The sequence below is a fragment of the Sapajus apella genome, unplaced genomic scaffold, assembly GCF_009761245.1.
Source record: "Sapajus apella isolate SASKATOON/1434 unplaced genomic scaffold, GSC_monkey_1.0 scaffold90, whole genome shotgun sequence".
In the NCBI taxonomy this organism is placed as follows: Eukaryota; Metazoa; Chordata; class Mammalia; order Primates; family Cebidae; genus Sapajus; species Sapajus apella.
Window position 1 is genome coordinate 8,938,310 of NW_022437030.1, and position 24,990 is coordinate 8,963,299.

A 24,990-nucleotide genomic window follows, 5' to 3' on the forward strand; every position below is an offset into this window, starting at 1 on the left:
AAAAAAAAAAAAAAAAAAAAAATACAAAAAATTAGGAGGGTGTGATGGTGGGCATCTGTAATCCCATCTACTCGGGAGGCTGAGGCAGAAGAATCACTTGAACCTGGGACGTGGAGGTCACAGTGAGCAGAGATCAGGCCATTGCACTCCAGCCTGGGCAACAAGAGCAAAACTTTGTCTCAAAAAAAAAAAAAAGGCAACACTTTATTGATGGCTAACATATTACAAAGGAGTGACTATCATCAAGTGGCAGCTCAGAAAATGTTACCTACTGAACGCAGCCAGTAACCTTAGCCAGCTCAGGGAAGAGCATGTTGAATGTCCTGGAGTCCCTATCCTGCCCTCTTCCAGTCAGTGACACCCTCATCCCCAACCCAGGGTACACCTCTCCTGACTTCTAATCTTTTAAGTCGGTTTTGCCTGCTGAATTTTATATGGCTAGAGTCAGACAGAAGCGCTCTTCTGGATTTGACTTCCTTCTCTCAGCATTGTGTGTGAAAGCCATCCCTCTAGGGGTAATTGCTGTATAATACTTCCCTTAGGCCAGGCGCAGTGGCTCACATCTGTAATCGCAGCACTTTGAGAGACTGGGGCAGTTGGATCACCTGAGCCCAGGAGTTTGAGAAAGTCTGGGTAACAAGGAGAAACCCAGTCTCTACCAAAAGAATATAAAAATTAGCCGGACATGGCGATGCACACCTAATTCCCAGCTACTTGGGAGGCCAAGGTGGGAGGATCACCTGAGCCTGGGGAGATTGAGCCTGCAGTGAGCCATGATGGTGCCACTGAACTCCAGCCTGGGTGACAGAGTGAGGCCTGTCTCAAAAAAAAAAAAAAATACTCCACTTTATAAATATATCCTAATTTATCTATTCCACTGTTGATGGATGTTTGAGTACTTTATGATTTGGGGTTATTATGAATAATGCGGCCATAAACATTCTAGAGCATGTCTTTTGGTGAACATATGTACAATTTTCTATTGAATACCTAGGGCACAGGATAAGCATACTTTTAGCTTTAGTAGCTGTTCCTCAATAGAAGAAATTTTCACTTTTGTCTCAGTCTCTAGACCAGGGATTCTCAGATTCAGCAATATAGACCCTTTGGGTGGGATCATTCTTCGTTATTGGAGACTGTCCTGTACACAGCAGCATGTCTGGCGGCGCCCATAGTCTCTATGCCAGTAATGCCACCTCTCCTCAAGTCATGACAATAAAAAGCATTCAGACATTGCCAAACATCCTCTGGGGTGGGGGTCAGGGGCAAAATAGTCCTCCCTCCTGCTAAGAACTGCTCTTTACAGTGTGAGTTCTCTGAAGGTAGGAACCTTCCCTATTTATTTCTGCATGGCCAGGCAAGCAATAGGCACTTAAGAGATTTTTGTCTGTTAAAAGCAACCATGAGCTTGGAATCTCCCCAGATTATTTGCCTCTCCTAGGACAGAGCAGTCAAGGGCACAGGCCATGGCTGACCAGGGGCAGACCCATGTGGTGCATGGCAGTGGCTGGAGCACCCGAGTTAGGGGAGAGTGGTCAGGTCCTGTTTCCATCAGCGTGCATTTGCAGGGACTGGCCTGTGGTCATGGCCTCTGTCATCCTCCCTAAAGCCTTTTACTCTGGTCCCCTCCCCTCCCCTCTGGGCAGGCGTGGTGTCCTGCACCTTCACGAGAGCAGCGGGATTCATGACATCGGCCTGCCCCAGTGGCAGCTCTTGCTGTGTCTGATGATCGTCGTCATCGTCTTGTATTTTAGCCTCTGGAAAGGGGTGAAGACATCGGGAAAGGTAATATCTCTTTGTTTCTCTTTCAGTTGGGAGATCAACCTTGGGGGTGTGTGTGATTATTTCTAGCAATAATTATGTAGCTGGTGAACAAAAAAGATGGAGCTGGAAGTGCAAAGCCTGTGTTCAAGCCCCAGTTCTGCCACTGACTTGGACAAATGCCTTCCCTTCCTCTCCCTTCTCTTCCCCAAGTCTGTCTCCCCAACAATAGGTTGAAGGGGTATAAGTGGATCACAGTGCCTCATATTTTCCTGCCAAAGCTTCCCTAATACCAGAGACCAGGGACTTGGGTATTCCCAAAGGCCTCAGGACAAAGCCTAGAGATGCCATCAACATGCCCTTGATAAATCTGGGATCTCGACCTAAATCTTCATGCAAATGTTGCATGCTACTCTGGAATATGACTATTTGCTTTACCATAAGATCAATAAATCCCCCTCTGAATTTTTGAGAAAAAAAAAAAGAATGCTCTAGAAGATATCCAGATGTAAGCTGGGTTTTGTGTTTCCTCGGATACAGAGGTAAGTGCCCTCAGGGTTCCAGGTGTCTTGGAGAGAAGAGCATACGTTTAGATGACCAATGAGAGCCAGTGCAGAGTTAGTATTCTAAACTTGGGTGACACTGTCCCCCTGTAGCCAGCCTTTCAGGGTGGGGAATATTCAGGAAATGGCTCCTATTGATTTTTAGCCCAAGTGATATCATGGGAACAACAACCCCATTTGGGCTCTACAGGGTCTATTTAGCAGCTTGACTGCATTAAAGAGGATGTGGATGGGAAATGTTCTTTCCAGTGTTCTGGTTAGCTAGTGCTCTGTAACAAACCACCCCTAAATGTAGTGACTCAAAATAACAACCATTTTATTGTCTCTCACAATTCTATGGGTTGACTGGGATCAGCTGGGTGGTTCTTCTGCTCCATGTGATATACCCTGGACTACATATCTGGGGGCTTGGCTGGGCTGAATATTCTAGATGGTGCATACACACTCCTAGCAGTTGGTGCTGGCTGGGAGCTAAGTTGGAGCTGCCAACTAGAGCATCTTGGGATGTTTTCACAAAGCCTTTCTATGGTGCATGGGCTTCTCACAGCATCGTGGCTGAGTTCCAAAAACATGTCCCAGGCAGACAAGTCCCAATGATGTACAAGTAGCTCTTCCAGTCTCTGCTTGCATCATTCTTGCTATTGTCCCAGTGGCCAAAACAAGTGTTGTAGTAAAACCCAGTATCCGTGTGGGAGGGAATTACACACAGGTGTGAGTTCATTGGGGGCCACAACACAACGGTCTATCTTAATCAGGTGGGTGTAAATTTTGGAGAAACCTCAGTAGGCAACTGATTTTGGAAAGGAGGTGTGCACTAGAGTTCTCTCTGATACTCCTGGAGTTTTTGGTCATGCCATTGGGAACAAAGACAGTAGCAGGGAAGCAGCAGCTGGTAGGTATGAAATCTATCAAGAAATGGAGGTGGAACTTCCTACCAGCATGTTGGGGACACAGTGTCCACTCTAAGAAAGCACAGAAACAAAATGCAAACTAAGGCTTGGAGAAAGTCTAAGGTGGAGAAAAGCCAGGATAGGACCACTACCATTCTGATGCCTGACACCTAGTAGGTCTTCAGTAAATATTTATTGGGTGATTGAATGATGGGTGGGTATATAAGTTTGGGGAACTTCATTAAGTGTTCTTTGAATTTAATTCAACATATACAACCATTTATGGACACCTACTATGTACCAGGCTTGATGCTAGTACTAGTGATGCAAGAATAAGACAGGTTCCTTCTTCAATTGCTTTAGTCTATGCATATTGTAGGCAGGTTATGGGTCAGCCAATGTCACCAGCTTCTTGGATCTCTGTCCAGAGACATATGTGTGTGTCCCCATTTAATAAAACCCAGTGGTCACAAACTATGTGCACTATTATATATCTTGCTTTTTTTAAGCTTAACTTTACCTTGGAGATAATTTCACATCCAGAAGTCAGGTTACATTTCAATAGAAATACAAACTGTAGGTTTAAAAACTGTCATTAAATCAGCTTAATGGGTCATCACATACACTTTTTAAAAACGAAAAAGTCTAGATAATAAGATATCATCGCACATATTAAAGTAAGAGCTGTCTCTTGGAATTTTGTTTCTGTTACAGCAGTCTGTAAGTTTATGTGTAGTTTGTCTTGATATTGAAGGCATTTCTTAGCATGAGTCATGGTCAAAAAGTGTGAGATGCTGCATTAGTGGAGAAAGGAAGCTCTTTCAACTGAAAGTATCTCCAAAGACCATAGGGAAGGTGGCATTCAAGCTGGGTCTGTAAGGTCAGTCACAGGTAGAGGTGGGAGGGAGGGAAGGGATTCTCAGTGGAAGAAACTACATGAGCAAAGTGGTGAAGATGTGGAAGCCCCAGGCCAGCCTTACCTAGCACTCTCTGCGCCTTTCCTGGGTACTAGGAGCAGGGCTGTCTTGGCCTCTGCAGGCACAGACAGAGGCCTTGAGGGGAGACAGGGCCCACTCCTGTGAATTGCAGAGGATGTATGAGCTTTATACTGCTTCTGGCCTTGGCACAGGGCCACCACAGACTTCTAATATTGCACCCCAAGATTAGGTTCCCCACAGCCATCACCAAAGAGGGTAGAGCTTCCTCCATCTAGTTTAGCTCTTGGCTAGAGGGGAGTATATGTTGTCTGCACGCAGGCTGATGCGAGAGAGACCAGGAATAGTGGAGCTGAGCATGCTCAGTTCTTTCCAAAATGTACCTTCAGAGAAGGTAATGAGGGGTGAACCTGGGTGTTACACTAGAAAAGTCCCCCATGTAGAAACACGATGAGAGAGGAATATGAGTCCCCTCTGCGTGTGTCCTCCGAAGCCATAGCCCACATTTTGCATAAGTCCCTCAGTGTTCTGACCACTAACAGACATGCCATAGGCAGTCTATGGAGAGGAGGTTTCTAGAATGCAGAGCTTCACTGAGGACATTCCTGTGCCCCGAAGTTAATTGCTTTTATAAGCTGGCGTATGAGAAAACCAAGAGGGTTGCTTATTTCTTTCCAGACTGAACCTGGCACAGGACACTGAGCTTTCCTTAGCAGGCTTCCATAGCCTCAGAGCTGGCATCAAATGAATTGCAAATGTTCATACCTCTGGTCTTGGCAAGTGAAGGCTGTGCTGGTCCTGGCTTGCTTTAGTGACTTGCTTGGACTCAATTATAATGAACAGCATCATTCACATATGAGTGAGGCATATACTAATTGTAGTTTTGGGTTTTTCTCAGTAACATCAGTGCATACCCTATATCCCGTAAATCCTTCTTTTTGAAATTATGTCTTTTTTTTATTAGTGAAAATTTCCCTAAAACTCAGTTCAGAGGATCACAGATTCTAAATCAGTAAAGGTTAAATTAATGCAGAGTTACAGTGGTAAAGCATGGACATTTATCATCTCTGGGTTCGAGTCAACCTTAGAGTAGTTCCTTGGCAGCGTTTTTCAAACTCTCATGCATATAAGAATCACCGAGAGGTCTTGCTAAAATTCAGATTCCTGGGTCCCTCCTTGAGAGAGTCTGATTCAGTGGGGATGATGTGAGAATTTGCATTCCTGACAAGCTCCTAGGTGAAGCTGATGCTGCTGGTCTATGGACCTCACCTTGATCTAGGCAGCCCTTTGCTTGATGCCTGAATTCAGGCTTGCACAACTTCAGTGACAAGCACCTCACCACCATCCTGGGTAGTTCTTTCCCTCGAGAGAGCTCTACCAATTTGAAAGCTCTTTCTTTTATGGAGCCAAGATCTTCCTCATTTTGATTATGAGCAATTGGTTTGAATTTGGTACCCTGGAACCACACAAATTATCCATAGAAACACCAGCAGGTATAGATTTAAAGTGATAGAAAGCAGTGACCTCCCTTAGGGATTAAGGACACTTGTAAGACTAATGTGCTGCTCATAACATTCTTCATCTTGTGGTCAAAATTGGACCAAGTCTAGCTTTTCATGGCCAGAGCTGTGTTGCAAGTTGAAATTCTGAGAGCTGAGAAGCCTGTGGTAGAGATGATAGAGCCCAAGCCTTTCTTCTGTTTACCCATTGTGCATTCAGGGCCCATGTGAGCATGAGTGAACTGTTGGCCAAAGATCCAGGAATCTCCTTTTCAACACAAGATCTTAGGCAGCTGAACACCTGCTGTCAATTCTGAGAATCTTCAACAAGACTCAAATGGTCTAGCTTTGAATACATGGGCACAGACAAAACAAGTTTCCTGCTTTCTTGATGCTTGACTATAGTCAGGGTTTCAGATCAGTCATGTCCTAATGTATTCCTTAGGGAAATTGCATCCATGGCCATCAAACATGGCCAATGCAGGGCCACCTCCAGGCCTCATGGGAGATTCCTTAGAGTCAGAAGTCAAGATAGTGTTTTCTGATGGGAGGAGTGTGGTCTCACCTGGTTTGCTGGGCTGGGCATTGCACCTGGGCTGCAGCTATTGACATGAGTGTTAAGAGACTAGAGCCATTAGGACTAATTACAAGGAAATGTGAGAGCTCCTCCTTGTACCTTTTGCCAAGGGCTTAGACCTATTCATCTCAGTTCAGGGGACCCATTCCAAGATTTATTAACATAAGGTCACCCACATGCAACAGCTTCACTTTCCAATGCATGTTTCCCTCCTTATTTGTTATGCAATTTGTCCTTCCTGTTCTTGCCTCCCTGAAAGAAAACAAGTGGAAATCCCATTTCCACAAAGACCTTCCTAGAACAAGGGAGTGGAGAGACAAGTGGATAACATGAAACAGAGGAGGCTTTCCTGCCCGATTCCTTCTAAGCCCAGATGTGACTGCCACTATGCATTTACTCATTCCTGTGCTGACTCAGTTATTCTTTTACTTGCTCATGCATTTCTTCTTTGACTTAGTCACCCACTAACTCTCTGATTTATCACCCACCCACTCATCCATCCATCTACTCAACGATCCACCCACCTAATCATCTTATCCATCCTTTTAACCATCTACTCAATCATAGTCCAACCATCCCATCATTCATCCATCCATTTACCTAACAATCCAGTCATTCATCCACAACACCATCCAATCATTCATACAATAAACATGTATTAGGATTCACATATGCCAGGTGCTGGGATACAAGTTTGAAAAAATATAGGATTTTATTTCTAAGTGGGCCATGATCTAGTGGGAAAGACAAGTAAAAAAAAAGAGGATAAATCCCCATCCTTAAACATAAGTATGAAAAACATATGGCTTTATTTTCTATATCTCCATTTTTGTTTAGCACCCACCTCTTTTTAGCCTGGCAAAGAACTTTCATGTTTCCAGGTTTCCACTCTCTCCTTAGGGATGTGTGAAGATTCTTAGGGATACACAGTTCCAGAGCTTTGGGGGTGTGGAACCATCTAGCATTTAAGCTATAGCCCTTTTCATGTTTCAGCTGAGTTCTCCTTGGGTCTGACTGCCTTAACCTTAGCCAGGTATTTTTACTTGGGGCACAGCATTCTTTCTGCAAGGCTACCTATGACTATGTCTCCCTAGAGTAGTGATTCTCACCTTGGCTGCACAATTTTATCACCTGGGGAGCTTTAAAAAAAATGCTGCATTTCAGGCCCACCCCAGACCAACTAAATCAGTAACTCCAACAATGGGATCTGAGCTTTAACATTTTTACCTATAACTTCCCCCAGAGTATTTGAATGTGTAGCCAAGGGTGAGAAGGAACAGCAAAAAATCCACATAACACCCGCGTCCCTGTACCTACCTTTCTTTTCTGTTCCTCCGACCTGGGCAAGGGGATGGGGTGTCTTTTTTAGTCTGGAGTAATCACTTCTTTCGTGTATTTCTGAACAAGATATGTCGCCTGTGTCCCACATCTGTTCCCACCAAGATGAAGAATGGTCAGAGGTTCTGCTTTCTTCCCAGCCACATCCCTTCCTGGGCAATGTGCTTAGGAAAGAAAATATGCTTAAAGGAGGGTAAAGAAAAAGAGGAAGAGGTAAACAAAAGGGAGAGAGTGGAGGAGAGGGAGAAGAGGGAGGGAAGATGGAGACAGAGAAAAAGAGAGGAGAGAGAGAGAGAGAGACTGAGATTTCTAAATATCTTGCCAGTCAGATAGGTGCATGCAGCAACCAGTAGCAATGGTGTGATGGACACAAGACTGATGGGGAAAGGGGAGAGCACAAGGTGGGTGTACTTAGTTCTTCCTGGTCCATGAGTCACACCTTGATCTAAGCAATCCTTTGCCAATGCCTATATTCATAGTAACAGTTGCATAACTTCCGTGACACGTACCTCACCGCTTCTCTAGGCTCTTTTCCTTGAGAGAGCTCTATCTATGGGAAAACTCTTCATTTTATGGAGTCAGGAGTCTTTCCCTGAAGGAGTCAGGAGAGGTGGCTTTGTAGATGAGGTGGCATCCGGTGCTATGAGAACCTAGTCTTTGCCCTCGGTGCCCTTGGTTTCCATCATGGTGCTATCCCCAGTGTGGCTGACTCTCGCCCTGGGTTCTGAGCTTCTCTAGAGTGGGCCCTGTGTCTGTTTCCTGTTCTAGCCCTGGATTCTGGATCAGGCCCTTGCCTAGAGCTGGAACCTGCAGCATGTGCCTTGAGTGAAGGAAGGTGGGAAAGAGCATGACTGGCTCATTGGGAAAGGGCTCTGTGCCCCACCAGCGCCCCATGGGGTTGGGGCCAGAGCGAGGCTCTCACCCAAACTTATCCATTGCCCAGGTTGTGTGGATCACAGCCACGCTGCCTTACTTCGTGCTGTTCGTGCTCCTGGTCCACGGTGTCACCCTGCCCGGCGCCTCCAATGGCATCAATGCCTACCTGCACATCGACTTCTACCGCCTGAAAGAGGCCACGGTTAGTGCTCAGTGACCACCCGGCCTTGGGCCAGGCTTGTGGGAGGGCTTTCAGGAGCAGGTGATAACGGAAAATCTGGTCCCAGCTCTGCCACAAACGTACAGCGTAGCCTTGGACAGGATCCTTCCATGTCTGAGCTGCAGCTTCCCCATTTGACAGTGCAGAATTGCACCTGACAGTCTCCATAAGCCCACCCACCTCTGGAGGCCTGGGATTCTGTGGTTTCATCTGGCGGCCTTCACAAACTACTCTTTGAGGAGAGCAATGCCCTGTGAAGAGGACATGATGTCCTGGGTCCTTGCTCCTATCCTGTGGCCACGGCTCCCTCGCTCACCCTAGCCACCCCCTGCCCTCTTTCTACTCTGTGATCCCCAAACCTGATCTTTACCACAATCCTGTGATGTCAGCATAAGGATAGATTCAGCCCTCAGGGAGGCTCTTCCAACCCTCTTCCCCAACACCCTCAGCCAACCACTGCCCCTGTCCAAAGGCTCAAATTATGGTGAAAGTGGGTGAATCTGGTAGTGGAGTCCAGTGCAGAGCAGTGAGGGTGAAAGCAGGGACAATCATAGAGGTACTCATTACCTTGAGCACTTTCAGGTAACTGCTGAGATTACTTCCAGCCCCCTCTTGCAGCGCCCCTCAGTGAGAACACCTTAACATACTGTCTTTCAATTCTCCAGGGCTTCTTTATTTCAACCCATAATAATTCTGGAAGGCCCCAGCAGCACAGGATTGGGAAAGATGCATCCCAATATGCATCTCCATGGTTGTAATGCCCCAACACACTGCAATGTTGCGGACTAGTAACCAAGAGAAAACCAATTTTTGTAGTAGCTGCCAGAAAGATAATAGAACATAAGGCATGAATCAGCCTTGTAAATTGCAAAACAAGTCAGACTTCTTTTTGTGCCATGACTGTTGATGCCAAACGTTTTAGATGTGTAGAAACTAAGCCCTCAGTGCAGTCTCAAGGAGCAGATCCGTCTTCCCTCATCAGATGGTGCTGCCCTCTGTTTGCACAGCTGGGGAAGTCTGGACCAGTACCAGTGGGGAGATGATAGACATCTCTCAAATCTGAATTGGAAGGCTGGGCACGTGGCTCACGCCTGTAATCCCAGCACTTTGGGAGGCCGAGGCTGGCAGATCACTTGAAGTCAGGAGTTCAAGACAAGCCTGGCCAACATGGTGAAACCCCGTCTCTACTAAAAATACAAATATTAGCAGGGCATGGTGGCGCTCTAGTGTAATCCCAGCTATTCAGGAGGCTAAAGTGGGAGAATTGCTAGAACCCAGGGGGCAGAGGTTGCAGTGAACCAAGATCACACCACTGCACTCCAACCTGGGTGACAGAGTGAGACTCCACTTAAAAAAAAAAAAAATCTGAATTGCAGCTCTTAGTCTGAGTGGTGAAGTAGAATTATCCCCATTACACAAATGAGAAAACAGAGAGAAGTGAACTTGACCAGGGCTAGAACATGAGGAATAGAAGTCGTAAAGTAATTCAGATGTCCAGGCTTCCAGCCATGTGCTTTTATCACCCAAAGGATGGAATAAGTAAGCTCCATTGGCCCCCAAGTTGTCACCATTGTCTATGGCTTGTAGAAGCCTACTAGGAATGGTCCTCCCCTTCTAAAAATGCCACCTCTGTAACTCCTAAGATGGCCATAACCCTCTGTTCTTGCCCATTCACACTCTAGCCTAAAACTTTTAGTATTGTTAATTTTCTTTGAAAATCAGGGCATGAAGTTGAGTGAATGAGTTCCTATAGGCTCAGCTCACTCACAGCTGCTACCCAAGGCTGGGAGTTGCTAGAGAGGCCCAGCCTCTCTCTGCAGTTGTTTTGTACAGGATGCAGGGGAGGGAGTTGCCAAGGCTGCCCATCTGTAGTTTAAACCATACTTCCTCTGGTCTCAGAGCATCCCCAGGGTTTCTCAGCCCTTATGGAACAGTGAGGTGGTCCCATGGGATAGGAAGCAGAGGCTGATGGCTTTTATCTGCTGGTTTCAGGTATGGATTGATGCTGCAACTCAGATATTTTTTTCCTTGGGGGCTGGATTTGGAGTGTTGATTGCATTTGCCAGTTACAACAAATTTGACAACAACTGTTACAGGTAAGACCTTTCTCAGAACTCTGGGACGCTCTCAGTCCTGGGGGCTGACCCTTGCATGGGTGGCAGAGAGGGTTCTTATCTGGAAGCCAGCTCTCCCTGGGCAAGCCACATTTTCTTCTTGTGGACCACCCTGGGCATTCTATAAACTGTGACGTGGCCTCTGAGGGTCCCAATGACCACGTTTCATTTCAGGATGCCTCTTAAACGGAAGTGAGGTGTGGAACTGGGAAAGCTGAGGTCACCAACACTGGGAGATGGGTAGCTGGGACAGAGGAGAACTGTGCAGATTTCAGTGTGGACAGCATTGCCTGACTCTGTCCATCAGATGCCCAGGCAGGCAGGGGTAGAATATCCCTGCTGCTGAGGGCCTGGCAAGATGCGAGGTGAGATTGTAGGGCAGACTGAGACTCAGAGGACCATGACCTAGCTCAATTCAGGAAGCACTCAATGCTGCCTCCTGTTGGCCCAGTGCTGTGGGGACTTCAGGCATGGGCACAAATTTGGGTTCACTTCCATTACATTCCATCCAAGGCTTAAGGCAGAATCATAGTGTCTTTGGTACATGACAGAGTCCGATGAATGCATACCAGTGGGACAGGCTATAGGGAGGTAAGGAAATGGGGTTATCAGTCCCCTGATAGAAAACAAGCCGTGCATGGAGGTGAATTTGAGATGAACCTTGGAGGATAGTTAGGATTACGCTAGGCAGATGTGGAGTGGACAGCACACACTATGGGAGAAGGGGGACAACACAGCCAAATACAGGGAGGTGGCTTGTTTATGGACCAGTGAATTGACTGGTTTCAATTCACTATTCAGAGTTCACAGTTGTACTGTTCAGAGTACACCTTGGGAGTCATGGAAGAGAAATCTATAAGGAAGGTTGGGTCTTCTTAGCAAAGCTCTTGAATGACAGGATGAGGAGTTGGAAGGCACTGGGAAGCAGCCATGGAAGGTTTGTTGAAGGAGGCTGGTGACTCAATTTCCTGGCAGGAGTTTGCCAGTAGACTCTGGTATCGGACTGTTCTGTCCATATGTGGTTAGCCTACTTCCTGTGCCAGTGATGGTGGGGCCCTGGATCCATGTGGCAGCAGGAGCTACTAAAGGGGCCATGGCCTTTGAGGCTGGGGCCAGGCTTCAGGTTCTATAACTGGCCCAGCAATCAATGCACAGGATTGAGAGTGTCAAGGAGCTTGACCTCGTTGTGCTTCTTCCCCCAGGGACGCCCTGCTGACCAGCAGCATCAATTGCATCACCAGCTTCGTCTCTGGGTTTGCCATCTTCTCCATCCTTGGTTACATGGCCCATGAACACAAGGTCAACATTGAGGATGTGGCCACAGAAGGTGGGTGGGCAGCCCACCTGGGCCCCAGCTCACTGTGGAGGGAGCTGAGAAGCCCGCCTTATTCTTGGCTGCATGGCTCTGCCTTTGACTGTAGGACCGCTAGGCTGTCTGTGGAGGTATCCAAACCACTCATGTGATTGACTTTCCCTTGAGGTTATTAGTGAGAATTTCAGGCAGTCCCAGGCCCCACGTATGTAGCAGAACCTTCCTCTGAGTCAGGCTGGGAAGAAGAGATTTTGGAATGTCCTCTCTGTACCAGTCCTGGGCTAAGCACTTGACATACCTCCACTTAGTTCTCACAAGGCTGCCAGGCAAGTGTCAGTAGACTCACTTTACAGATGAGAAGACTGAGACTCAAGCCAAATAAGTTGTCTGGCATCATCCAGCTGGTGAGCAATGTGTCTTTGTTACATGACAGAGTTCGATGAATACATACCAGTGGGACAAGCTATAGGGAGGTAAGGAAATGGGGTGATCAGTACAATAGTGTTCACACCCCAGTCGATCCAGCTCTGGAGCTTGTGTCCTTCCCTGCAGCTTCCCAAATCTTTATGGCCACAAAGAAGCTGAGACCTGGGGAAGGGCTACCTCTAATGCATTCTGAGGACCCCAAGCTTTTGTGAGTAAGAGTGAATGCCTTGTAGAGTATAGGTGGTGGGGTATGCAGCGTGTAGTCTGTAGCTTACCAGGCAGAAAACTGCTCTCCAGCCTGGCTGTTGGGGGCAACTTCTCCAATGCACAGGTAAGCTGTAAGTTCATGCGGACTTCATCTGTTATCTCTAGACCTGTGTTCTGCTCCACCCACACATGACTGACCAATTGGGCTCCCAGATGCTCCCCTACCACGTGCAGCTCAGACCAATCGTTTCAGCCATTGATGAGGTCCTTGATGTTTCTTACAGGAGCTGGCCTAGTGTTCATCCTGTATCCAGAAGCCATTTCTACCCTGTCTGGATCTACATTCTGGGCTATCGTGTTTTTCGTCATGCTCCTGGCGCTGGGCCTTGACAGCTCAGTAAGTGACCCTGCTCAAGATACCTGTCCCCCACCCTCCTGGCCCTGACCCCTCCCCCAACACACAGTGCTGGGCCTGAAGTTCCCACTATTCAAACACCTGGTTAATAGTTGTTTTCAGAAGGCCCTATTTAAATGTAGACAAAAAAAGTGAGTCCTGACTCAAAAAGATAAGACTTAGGCCAAAGCCAAGAGCCATAGGAACCCCTTTGGTATCTTGGAAATTCAGATGAGAAGAGACTTCAGATAAGCCAGCCCTACGCCGTCCTCTTGCAGGCGGGGAAATGATTCAGAGGGGATCACAGTTAGAGTCTTGTTCTCTAAACAGGCATTTTCTCATTGTATTTTATCATCAATAATCAAAAAGCCGGGAATGGTGGCTCATGCCTATAATCCCAGGGCCGTGGAAGGCTGAGGTGGGAGGATTGCTTGAGGCCAGGAGTTTAAGGCCAGACTGTGTAACATAGGGAGACCCCTGTCTCTACAAAAAAAAAAAAAAAACCCAGTATGGTGGTATGCGCCTGAAGCCCTAGCTACTCAGGAGGCTGAGGTGGGAGGGTCACATGAGCCCAGGAGTTGGAGGCTGCGGTGAGCTATGATTACATCACTGCACTCCAACCTGGGTTGAGTGAGATCTAGTTTAAAAAAACAAAACGAAACGAAACTCAAAACCCAAGCAAACAAATAAAAACACTTTGAACATCAGTAGTTTCTTACATCCTTTTATTATATCCAAATGTAAGACTGGGTTTAATGATGTCTTTTAAAATCTGTGTCTGCCCTTAGTACCTCATGCCTGGAAGTTTGCAAAAAATCTATGGAAGGGCTGGCATTTGGGTTTCCTCCCACTGCCTTTTGCTTTCAATCGGTAGATCTGCCAGGAGCAGTGTGTTAAGAAGGATTTTGAGGCTGCTTCTGGGCTTATAATGAGGAATACTAATTTTGATTAACAGTGTTTGCCAAGAAGAGAGGAGAGGAGGGGGGGAGGGGGGGGGAGGGGACGGGAGGGGACGGTGGTAGCTTTCATACTTGTCTGGCCCTCACAGTGGCCTCATACGGAAACAATCTGCTCATAGCAATGGATGCGAGACCCTTTCAGACTCTAAGAGTCTGGAGTTTGAAGTGACCACTTTGCTCGATCATTAGAAAAGCAGCCCAAAATCCTTATCAAAAACGACTGTCTGAAGTTCTCATCACTAGCAGCTCTTCTGCAGGAGTTGTTTCCAGAGACCTTTATTGACATGGGATTTGGTGTTATACTGCTTTCACTCCACTATCAGCTTATCTGTAGCCACTCGGGCTGAGTGAGGGGGCAGGAGACAGGTAGCTATTGAGTAGGGGAGACAGGAGCTGACTTAACCCTCACCCTCTCCCACATAGTTTCTGAGTTCTGAGTTTGCCTGAGAACAGAACAGAAATGGGGCGAGAAGATGGGGAGGAAGGCAGGATGTGCTGATTTCTCCAGAGAGGCAAGGCAACCTGCGGGAGTCCTGGGCTGCAGAAGGCCCTAGGAACCCTGGAGCCTGAGACTGAGGTCCAGAGAGACCCTCATTCCCACACCCCACCCCTCCTGGTTCCCTCCAGATGGGAGGCATGGAGGCTATCATCACGGGCCTGGCAGACGACTTCCCGGTCCTGAAGCGACACCGGAAACTCTTCACATTTGGCGTCACCTTCGGCACCTTCCTTCTCGCCCTGTTCTGCATAACCAAGGTGAGTAAGGGCTGGGCTCTGGGTCACGTGGGGCCTCTGAGCAGATTCTTAGTCAAACACTGGGGCTGAGCTCAGGGAGAACAATGCAGGACTCAGCATCCTCCACCCGGTGGTCTTCTTCCATCTCTGATGCTGAGGATTCCACTCAACCCTGTTAATTATTTATTGACCTGAGGGGCAGCAAAAGTCCCTGTGAAACCCATCTAACTCTTTATTGGCTGAACTGAGGTGACTGTACCATAACTACAACAGCACCACACCCCTGCGGTCTGTGGTCTCAAACAGGGTTCTGAGCAAGTGGGACAGGGGCAGGTAAGACTTGATGGACACAACAGTCAGTGCTCACGTTTGGCCAAAAGGGTCCTCAGGCTTATTCTCTCCTGCCCCAGGGTGGAATTTATGTGCTGACGCTCCTGGACACCTTTGCTGCAGGCACCTCCATCCTTTTTGCTGTCCTCATGGAAGCCATCGGAGTTTCCTGGTTTTATGGTATGTGAGTGTGTGGAAAAGCCTCAGCTTGCCATTTCCAGGACAGCCACCTAAAATTCCAGAGTCCAGCACGTTGCTTCTTGGGAACAAATCTCAATCCTTGGCTCATTTTGAATGAACCTACCCTTAACAGGAGGCTGCAGAGGCCCCTGAGGGTATCCAGCATCAGCTTCTAAAAGAGGAACCCTTAGGAAAATGCTGACCCCCAAGTCATACAATTCATTCTACCAGGGGTTGCTAGATTTAGCAAATACAACACAGGTTGCCTAGTTAAACTTGAATTTCAGATAAATAACAAATCATTATTTTGTATAAGTATAGCCCAAATATTGCATCGGACATACTTATACTAATTTTTTTCCATTATTTATGTGAAATTCAAACTTAACTGGGTATCCTGTATTTTTTCTGGAAAACTTATTCTGGAAGGGAACTGAGAGACTATTTTACAAACCTTAAATGGGTTAATTGTTTGTTTTTCCCCCCAAGTGTCACACCAACATGTTAGTTCTGTTCTCTCTCTGCTACCACTCAGAGAGAGAATCAATGGAAGAGGCTGGGCTCTGCTATCAGATTGAAGTCAGGGAATGTCTGTATGTATAGTCGTATTTGTTATTTTCAGAGCAAGCGTAAGCAAGAGGAAAGAGCTGGGCTTTGGAGTTAGGCCGACCGGCTGTGGAATCTGGGGCAAATCCCCTCACCTCTCTGAGCCCAGGTTTCCCTCTGACAAGTTAAATGGGGTGGCACATGAAAAGAGATACTGGTCTGGAGTTCGTCCTCTCCCTCATTCTGCATTACAAAGTGCCCATCCCAACTCTCCTGAGTCCCAGGGTGTCAGCAGTTTGCCCCACTGCCCTGCTCTCCACCGGGGGCCAGAACCTCATGGGAGGACCCGGCCCTGGCTGTCTCGGGGGCCGTTGTAACAGGCCTGAGGGCCCTGAGGGTATCCTCTGTGTGCACAGGAGTGGACAGGTTCAGCAATGACATCCAGCAGATGATGGGGTTCAGGCCGGGCCTGTACTGGAGACTGTGCTGGAAGTTCGTCAGCCCTGCCTTCCTCCTGGTGTGTAGTGTCTGCCGGGAAGCCCTGCATGTGGGGAGCGGGGTGTGCCCAGGATGGAGCTGGGTGGGGATATTTGCTGCTTAGGGGGGAGGTTCTGGGATACAGAGACCCTAGTCATGTAGAGGGGTCACTTGGGATGCTTGGCCCTGTGGATAACATGGTAGGCATCCACCTTAATGGGGGGGTTCTCGAGCGGGGGCCAGGTCCCTGAGGGCTGTTATGCCTGCTCCAAAGTCACCTTCTGTTCTTCCTCTTTGCTTGTTCCCTGCCATCTCTGCCTCCTTTTGATTATCACTCGCTTCTTGAATTCTTGATTCTCCAACTCTTCCGCTTTCCCTTCTTCCTTCTTTCCTCCCTTCACTGTGATGCTCACTGCTCTTCATTTCTCTCCCACCTCTCTCCCACCTCCTTCTCTCTTTCCCTGCTTGTCTCTCTTCTGCCCTGTCTTCCTTTCTCTCCCTTCCCTGCCCATCCCTAGTTCGTGGTCGTGGTCAGCATCATCAACTTCAAGCCACTCAGCTATGACGACTACATCTTCCCGCCCTGGGCCAACTGGGTGGGGTGGGGCATCTCCCTGTCTTCCATGGTCCTGGTGCCCATCTACATCATCTACAAGCTCCTCAGCACACAGGGCTCTCTTTGGGAGGTGAGCTCTGGGCCTTCCCAGGGGAACAGGGTGGGAGGTGGCTGAGGGGGACGGGAGGGTTCTCATTCCTGTTGGGTGGGGGAAGGGAGACAGAAGGACACAGACGCTAGGGTCAGATGCATTTACCTCATTGGCCAGGTTATTTACCCTGATGAGCCTCAGTTTCCACATCTATATCCTGAGGATAATACTGCATGCCCTGAAAAGAAAAAGGAAACACTTAGCACAGTGCCTGGGCACAAGTGGTGTTCGGTACATGTTCCTTGGGGGTGAGCTCAGCCCTGGAGTTCACTAAGGATTGATTAGACAGACTACCTGAACCCAGCTCATTCTCGTGTCCCCATCTAAGCTTTGTCATTTCCCCAGATGTCCCAGCTCTCCCCATCCAAGCCCACTGTGATCTGCTCCACCTGGTTCTCACCTGCTGCTTTCCAGAACCTAATAATCTGATCAGCCTAAACCAGAGATTTCTGAACTACATTTTCTTTCTATGCATTCTGCATATATGTGTATAAATATATATACACATATGTACTTATATATACGCACACACACACACATTTATATAAATATTTAGGAAACAGTGCCCTTTATCCTGAAATTATGTCATTCCTATTTGACTCAAATACCCTTTCTTTCATAAACTAATAATGATAGTCTTACTCACATCCTTACTTTACAAAACAAAGATTTCATTCCTTCATTCCTTTATCCACTCACTTGTAAGGTATTTATTGGGACCCAGATATAATCCGGGCAGTATTCGAGGCACTAGACAAAAATTCCTGCCCTTATGGAGTTCACATTCTAATGAAGGGCAGGTAAACAAAATGGAAGGCAGTGAGCCACACCGGAATGCAAGGAAGGGAGTGCCCAATGGACAGTCCTCACCCTCAATCTTTGTGATACGTTTCCTGTCTGTGAAATCCCTAAGTTGGAGGTCAGGGGGGGCCTCTGTTCTGGGTCCCTGGGAGGACCAGTGTTCAGTGACCTCATTCTAGACATGGGAACTGGGACCTGAGCTTTCTATTCTCTACACTTCGGGTGGGGGAAGGCTTCCTGCTATCAGTGATCAATTGTTGGTTCAGAACACATGGCTTGAGACCCTGAAAGTGCCGCCACTGCAGGAGGGCTTCCCTGATTCCCTGCAGGACCAGAGGCCTCCTTCCACACTCTCCCTGCTGCACTTTCTCCAATCTGGGTCTAAGACGTGTGTGTTTGTTCATTGCCAGTCCCTTACATGAGCTGTAAGCTCCCCCACAGTAGAGACTGCATGGGTCTCCTTCAAGTCTGGATCCACAGGGCCTAGCCCATGTCTGACCACAGTAGGCAGCTCAAGAAACACTGGTTGGATGAATGACTCAATGGACCAGCTCCACAAACAAGGCTGGAGGTGTCTTGTACAGACCACGAATGCCATCCACGTGAGGCTGCAGGGCCAAATAGCAGGTGGCCCTCAGCCGGGGGTGTAGCTGGGTTGCCAGACAGGTATCCCTGGGCCAAGCTGAGGCCTCCTCTCCTCCTCCTTTCAGAGACTGGCCTATGGCATCACACCGGAGAACGAGCACCACCTGGTGGCTCAGAGGGACATCAGACAGTTCCAGGTGGGTGCAGCCTGACACTCTGGGGTGGGGATCATAAGGGTAGGCCCTGGCTGTTCCCTCCTGTGCACTGCCCAAGGTTGGACCTCACAGTCAGAAAACCCAGAAACCCAGCGTGAGTTGTAGCCCACAGGGGTGTGGTGTCAGGGTCAGAGCAGAAGAGGGACCATCTTCTGCCTTCTATCAGCCCATGGCTGCCCCTCTGCTCCTTGATCCTGGGATGCCAAATGCCCAGTCTTTCCTATCACTCTGCTTAACCCCTATGAGTTGTTGTCATGGAGTGCCACCAACCATGCTGAAAATTCCTTATCTTGAAGGAAGAGCTGCAATACCTTGGCCAAGTATTAGAGCATGCAGGGCTAACACATTGGCCAAAGGGCAAAGGGATGGGGGACAGGGAGGCTCCCTGCGAGCCCATGGCCTCAGGCTTGCCGTGTAACTTTGGGGAGGTTCTGCTGCCCTTTCGGGGCCGCTGTGACAGTTAGGGAATTGACCTGCATGTTCCCTGAAGTCCGTGAAGGAAGGGGATGTTTTTCTGCCTCCTCTGCTTCCTGCTGCCCCCACCAGCTGGCCCTTGCTCCTATCAGTCCCCACCATGTCATCAAGTCCTTGCTGTCTTTCTCTGCAGTCAAAACACTGGCTGGCCATCTGAGCCTGCCCGGAGGAGGAGGAGGAACCCCCATGTCAACGCCCGGATCACAGCCAGCTGCTTCACTCCCGCCGCGGACACCGTCTTGGGATTCCTCTGCTGGAAGCTGTCCTTCTGATCTTCTCTTCTTTTACCAATTACAGATGATTTCATGGCTCTAGTTTTTGTTCGCCTTCTGTGCATCTGGCCTGGGGGCTGTTAGCTCAGAGGAGAGGAGCAAACAGGAAAACGGCTTCTGTTGCGTCCCCTTTGTTTTGGGGGAAGTCCCTCCTACTTTGGGAGCCTGCCGAAGCGAGGTCCTTGAGGTCAGAAACCCCCATCACATTTGCTTAGATTTCCGGCATAGAAGTTTTTAGTTGACCAAATCAGAGAGGATGGGTTTTTGATCAGACGCCAATAAAGCAAATATCAAACATGAAGTCTGGCTGAGTTTAGTGGGGTGGTTGGGAAAGGTACATAGACCCTCATTTTCTTGCCTACCTGAGGCAGCCCTCTCGTGTCTGAGCCTCAGTCCAGGAGTTAGATTTTTTTTGTCCCTAAAATGAAGTCAGTGGATAGATGCTTTGAGGGATTTGGAGTAGAAACTTTCATAGCTGATTTTCACTCTGGCCAATCTGAGTTTGATGCGTGTGATCTGGAACATTCCTCCAGCTTCTGGTGGTCCAAAGTGCTTTATTACAAAAAAGATGGCCCAGAGCTATGGGGGCCAGGAGGAAGAGGGTAAATGAACCATAGTGAGCAAGTTCTAGGAGCTGCCTACATCAGACAAGCTGGTAGAGGCCACGAGGCAAGCCATGACTACTGAGGCTTCATGCTGCTCTTGCTCTGTGAGACACAGGGAGCCCAGAAACCCATTTGCACTTCCTGAGACCTGCCTGGGGAAATGGAGACAGGAGCCAAGTGAGGCCACACGTGTGTTCTCACCATGCTGTCCTCACAAGGCCAGGTGGGTGCCCAAAGGCAGCCTGGCAGCCTGTTGTGTTAATTTCTTGTTCTTGGACACCTGCACAGCCTCCCCCTGGGAATATCCTGGAGTGGACCCAGGGATCTTGAGAAATGGAGAGTTGACTGTAAACACTAGATGCGGCACCTTGGAGGGCAGGGTGAGACAAGCAGTGCAGAAATACTCTCTCAAGTGGAGGGGAGAATATTAGAGATTATTATGAGTGGATGGGACAGGTTGGTGGTTTCAGAGAAAGTTTCTAGGTTCACTTCTGATACAAGCTTGCACTTGGTGCCCTCTGGTGGTGGTGGTGGTGGTCAGTAAGAGAAGTGATTCCTACTTTGCTCAATTGGTGGCATCTTTGGGAGGGGTTCTGTTTACGGTTAGAGTCTCTCAAGCCTTTGTTGGAGGGATTTGTATTCTGACTGTGGGAGCTCCTGTTGCAGAATCTTGGGAAAAAATAAAAAGGCCGCTACACTCGCACGTTGAGTAGGTGCTTTGCCTAAAACTAGGGTGTCGCAGAACCTGGTGAATCCTGCGAGAAGAGGGTTATGAGGGGACCAGGGTCGGGCAGGGAGAGGGTTGTGTCTCCCAGGGCCCTGAGGTTTCCTTGCTGGGTCAGGGTCAGGCTCCTCAGGTCATTCTATAGAGGAAAAAAGGGGAATTCAGGAGACTTTGAATCCTTCCGTGTAAAAAAGATCAGCTGAAAGCCTGAGACAGCACTGGTGGCAGGTGTCTTGAAGCCCTATGAACAATGAAGCTTGAGAATGGAGGAGAACAATCAGCTTGGGGTCTGGGCCCCATTGGTAACTTCCAATCCTTCCATGAAGGCTAACTTCTTCCTAGATGTTACCTTTTTTTTTTTTTTTGGTAATAAAGCACTTTTACGTACATTACCTCCCGTCTGCCCAGTGGGGACTGCAGGGCTATAGCTTCTGTCTCCCAATTTCCCAGGTGAGAAACCCAAGGCTCAGCATTTCAGTCACTCTTGCTCAAGGTTTCTCAGCAACTGAGAGATCAAGTTGGACCTTCAGTTCAATTCGCATCCCCCAACTCTCAGCCCAGAGCACTTTGAAATTCCCTGCACAATATGGTTCACCTCACCCAGCGCTGTCATTTCTAAAAAACTCATTCAAGTGCCAAGGGACTATTTCTTAGCAAAAGAACAACGTGTTGGAGGATGGGAAGACGTGAGAGAATGCCATGTATTTTCCTCTAGCTGGTTTCCAGAGAGGAAACTGTTCAGCTGCTCTCTTTTGATGAACGTAATCACTCTTCAGAACAGTTGGACATGAAAAGCTGAGTCTACTTGGCTGAAATGAGAGCAAGCAGTCAGCAAAGCCTGTGTGCATTAGAGCAGGGGCATGCTTCCGAGAGAGCCTGCCATTTCCTCTTTGCCGTCTGCATGTGGCCCCTTCGGCCTCCAGACCTTTGTCCCAGGGGTGAATGGGAGATATGGTGCTAGCTGAATCAACACCGAACCAACACAATGGTGCTGCCTTGAGGCAGAAGTTGGCTCCTGAATCTGCCGGGGGCGGGGGGCGGAGGACGGAGCCTGGCTCCAAGTCCAGGTCCCCCAGGAGGTTGGGGGTACCCAGAAAGCCCTTGGAAGTTCTCGCGGAGGTGCTTAGGACTATTTGTGTTTACCTTTCCCACCCACATGTAATGGAGAGAGAGTATGTGCTTTCTGTTATGTTAAGTCATGTTTGACTTCCTTTTTGTAGCCTTTTTTTAATAGCAGAGGTCACCTAGGACAAGGGTGCTGTGTACTGTATATGACACTTGACACTTTTGATATTTTGTCAGGTTTTTAAAGAATTATTATTTTTCATGAAATGTAAAGTATCAGTTTGAGACCATCACATTTACATCTACTCAGTGTCTAGTTATTTAGCAACCACCTGTTAGCCTTCACTCTAGATGAAGACAAGACAAGAGAGGAAGAGAGCTACCAACTGCCAGATATCCTGCTGAACAGAAATCCCCGAAGCTGCCTTAATTCTCAAAGGGAGTTGCCGCTCAGATGGGAGCCAGTTCCTCACATATGCTCTGTTTTCCAGCCTCACTAATGTGAGACTGAGGCATTCTTACCAAATAAGTCATTTCTTAGTAAAGAAGTCCATTGAACTCACTTCATTTGTTTATTTCCTTTGAAAGCTGCAGAAGAGAGAAAAACAGAGAAGGCACGTAGTGTGGTGGAAACAGAACAGCATGTAGAGTTTTACAGAATTGGATGTGCAGACCACTAGCTGGGTGGCCTGAGGACAGTGGCTTCATCTTTGGGGGTTTCAAGATTCTTTGTCTTTAAAATCAGGGGTTGTATCAGATCACCAAAGTTCCCATTCCATTAAAGACATCCCTGCATGTCTCCATAATGATGTTCTCCTGTTACATTTGCAATGAAGGAAACACATCACCTAACTTTAAGAATTTTCCAGAATGAACTGATGACCAATGATCTCTCTATCAGAGAAATGTCAGATGTCTAGCCTTCAGAACTTTGATTTTTCTGGACATTCAATAGTTCCTCTTTCTCAGATATTTTTAGCTGATTCCAGAAACACTTGGTATTTGTTTTTAATCCAACCTTTTTGTTTTGAGGCATTGGAGGGTAACACGTTGTCATGCCCTGTGAGTCCCGGGATCCACAGCTCTGCTGTGGTTGCAGAAGCCACTGAAACATTGGTGAATGCGAAGTCACTTTTGGGGTACCTGCCCTCATCCCTTTGTCTCTCTGCTTCTGTGTAAATAAAGACTGTTTCAATTCTGTCCTCTCTGTGTCATGGACTGTTCCAATGTCATGCAGATTTCTGTGTCTGATTTGGATTTATTTTGAAAGCTGTTATCTTTGTGGAAATATAAGTGTACAGAATAATAAAGAGTTTTTCCTGGGCTATGTATCTGGTAGTGGAGTTCCGAATGCTTTCTTTCATGAAGGTAGAATGCTACAAATTATGTAAGGTAAATGGGTGTGTCTATGATCAGCTTCCAGCTAGTAAAGAAGAGCTTCTGGTCATAGTGACCCACCTTTTAATCAAATAACTCTTTTTAGAACCTATGGAAAAGGAGATTGGAAGGGGTTAAATCTGTAATCTTAGCTTTACGATCAACATATATTTTAAATAAAAACAGGGCACCAAGTAATACCAGGTTTAATTTAGTTTAGTTTTCATTTCTAAGGCTGAGTTTCAAGGGGCTCAGAACCTCCTGTTTGATTGAATTAAATACACAATTTAGTGCATGTGTGAATTTTTCTGGGGAGAGGGATACATTTACATGTAGACCCTTAGAAGATCTAAGTCTCTGTTTGGGGAAGATGTAAACTGAATGTTGTCATTGTTTGGAGAGGATGTGAACTTACAGGTAATTATTTTTAGTACAAGCCAGCAAGCAGATAGTGACGCCAATATAAAAGAGGTGTTGTCAAACAAGTATTCAGTCAATGTCTTCAAATATGTAAAGGCTGTCAGAGAGCGTGTGGTGGGCCCAAGTGCTGAAATACTACCAATGGTAGGAAGTCCAGGAAGATAGCTTGCAAGATTTGACCAGAACAGAGAATGGGCTGTTGTTGGAAGTAGTAATTCCAGCTTTGGAAATATGCAAGCAGATAGCAGGCAATGTCTCCTGGGGATGCAATGTCAGGTGGAATTGTGGGAGGAAGGTTACGCAACCCATAAGGTCCCTTCAATTTGCAGCTCTTAGGGTTTTCTTTGGACAGTCGTAAGCCAGCCTTGAACAGCAGCGCTGGGAGATGCAAACACATTCATGCCAAGGATCCTGGGGTAGGAGTGGTTTGGCCTCACAAATTGGAGTTGGGCAGACATCCCAGAGAGGCTATTATCATTCTGATCATTTTGTTTCAACCCAGAATGGGAGCTGGGCTTTATTATAGTGAATCAAACAGAAGGCAGCTGTGCTTCCGGCATTCCCTTGTGCCTGCCGAGATCTAGTGAGCAGTGATCCTGTGGGAGGAGGAGAGGGAGGCTGGTCCAGATCTTTTGCGGGGGTGATGAAGGAGCTGGCTGCCCAGGCTTCCACCCTTCCCTTAGGCTGACAACGCAGTAGGAGAAGCTGGAGAAACACAGATGAGCCTAACTTTAGGCATCTGGTAGGCTTCTGAATTTTCCCCAACTTAATTGCACCCCATCCTATTTCTGGAGATTGGATAGCTTCATTTTTATTTCCTTCCCAAAGGCACTGATATACGTAGTCTTTCTCTGGGGCTCAATTTTTTCCTCTGTACAGTGGATCAGGAGTAGTCAGAACTAAGTATTCATGAATGGGCTTCAAAATTTTTCAGAACCTTCTGAGATTGAATGCAAATTTTTGTTTGAATGAATTAGAGCTCAGTTTTTGGGAAAGAGGGTCCACACATTCATCAGATTTTCAAATATTTAAAACCCACAAGTATATATTATCTTTGGGGTCCTCTCTCTTCTGATGATACACGACATCGGTCTCTGCCTTTCAACACAAACTAAATGAGAATGACAATAGACCTTATTTCTGAATCTCCATCACCCCACATTATGTTTGACTTTGTTTGTTTGTTAGTTTGTTTCTGAGACAGGGTCTCACTCTATCACCCAGGCTGGAGTACAGTGGTGCGATGGCAGCTCACAGCAGTGTTGACCTCCTGGGCTCAAAGTGATCCTCCCACCTCAGCCTCCTGAGGAGATGGGATTACAAGTACTTGCCACCTCAGTTGGCTAATTTTGGCTTTGGTAGAGACAGTGACTTACTAGGTTGCCCAGGTTGGTCTCAAACTCCCA

The 24,990-nt window shown here is 47.5% G+C and overlaps 1 protein-coding gene across 2 annotated transcripts in view; it reads left to right on the forward strand.

Annotated features, from left to right (window-relative positions):
• The window catches only part of SLC6A2 (solute carrier family 6 member 2), a 50,503-nt gene extending 27,391 nt beyond the window's left edge, over positions 1 to 23,112 (forward strand). The window contains exons 4-14 of one of the 2 annotated variants that reach the window (XM_032255752.1): positions 1,647 to 1,785; positions 8,507 to 8,641; positions 10,652 to 10,755; positions 11,976 to 12,100; positions 13,003 to 13,115; positions 14,699 to 14,827; positions 15,217 to 15,316; positions 16,279 to 16,379; positions 16,858 to 17,025; positions 18,558 to 18,629; positions 22,139 to 23,112. In XM_032255752.1, the coding sequence (XP_032111643.1) occupies positions 1,647 to 1,785; positions 8,507 to 8,641; positions 10,652 to 10,755; positions 11,976 to 12,100; positions 13,003 to 13,115; positions 14,699 to 14,827; positions 15,217 to 15,316; positions 16,279 to 16,379; positions 16,858 to 17,025; positions 18,558 to 18,629; positions 22,139 to 22,192 (1,240 nt within the window). In that variant the 3' untranslated portion in view covers positions 22,193 to 23,112. Of the gene's footprint in view, positions 1 to 1,646; positions 1,786 to 8,506; positions 8,642 to 10,651; positions 10,756 to 11,975; positions 12,101 to 13,002; positions 13,116 to 14,698; positions 14,828 to 15,216; positions 15,317 to 16,278; positions 16,380 to 16,857; positions 17,026 to 18,557; positions 18,630 to 19,254; positions 19,677 to 22,138 lie in introns of those variants that run through there. The other variant, XM_032255751.1, reaches the window with a different exon arrangement.
• The last annotated feature ends 1,878 nt before the right edge of the window (positions 23,113 to 24,990 follow it).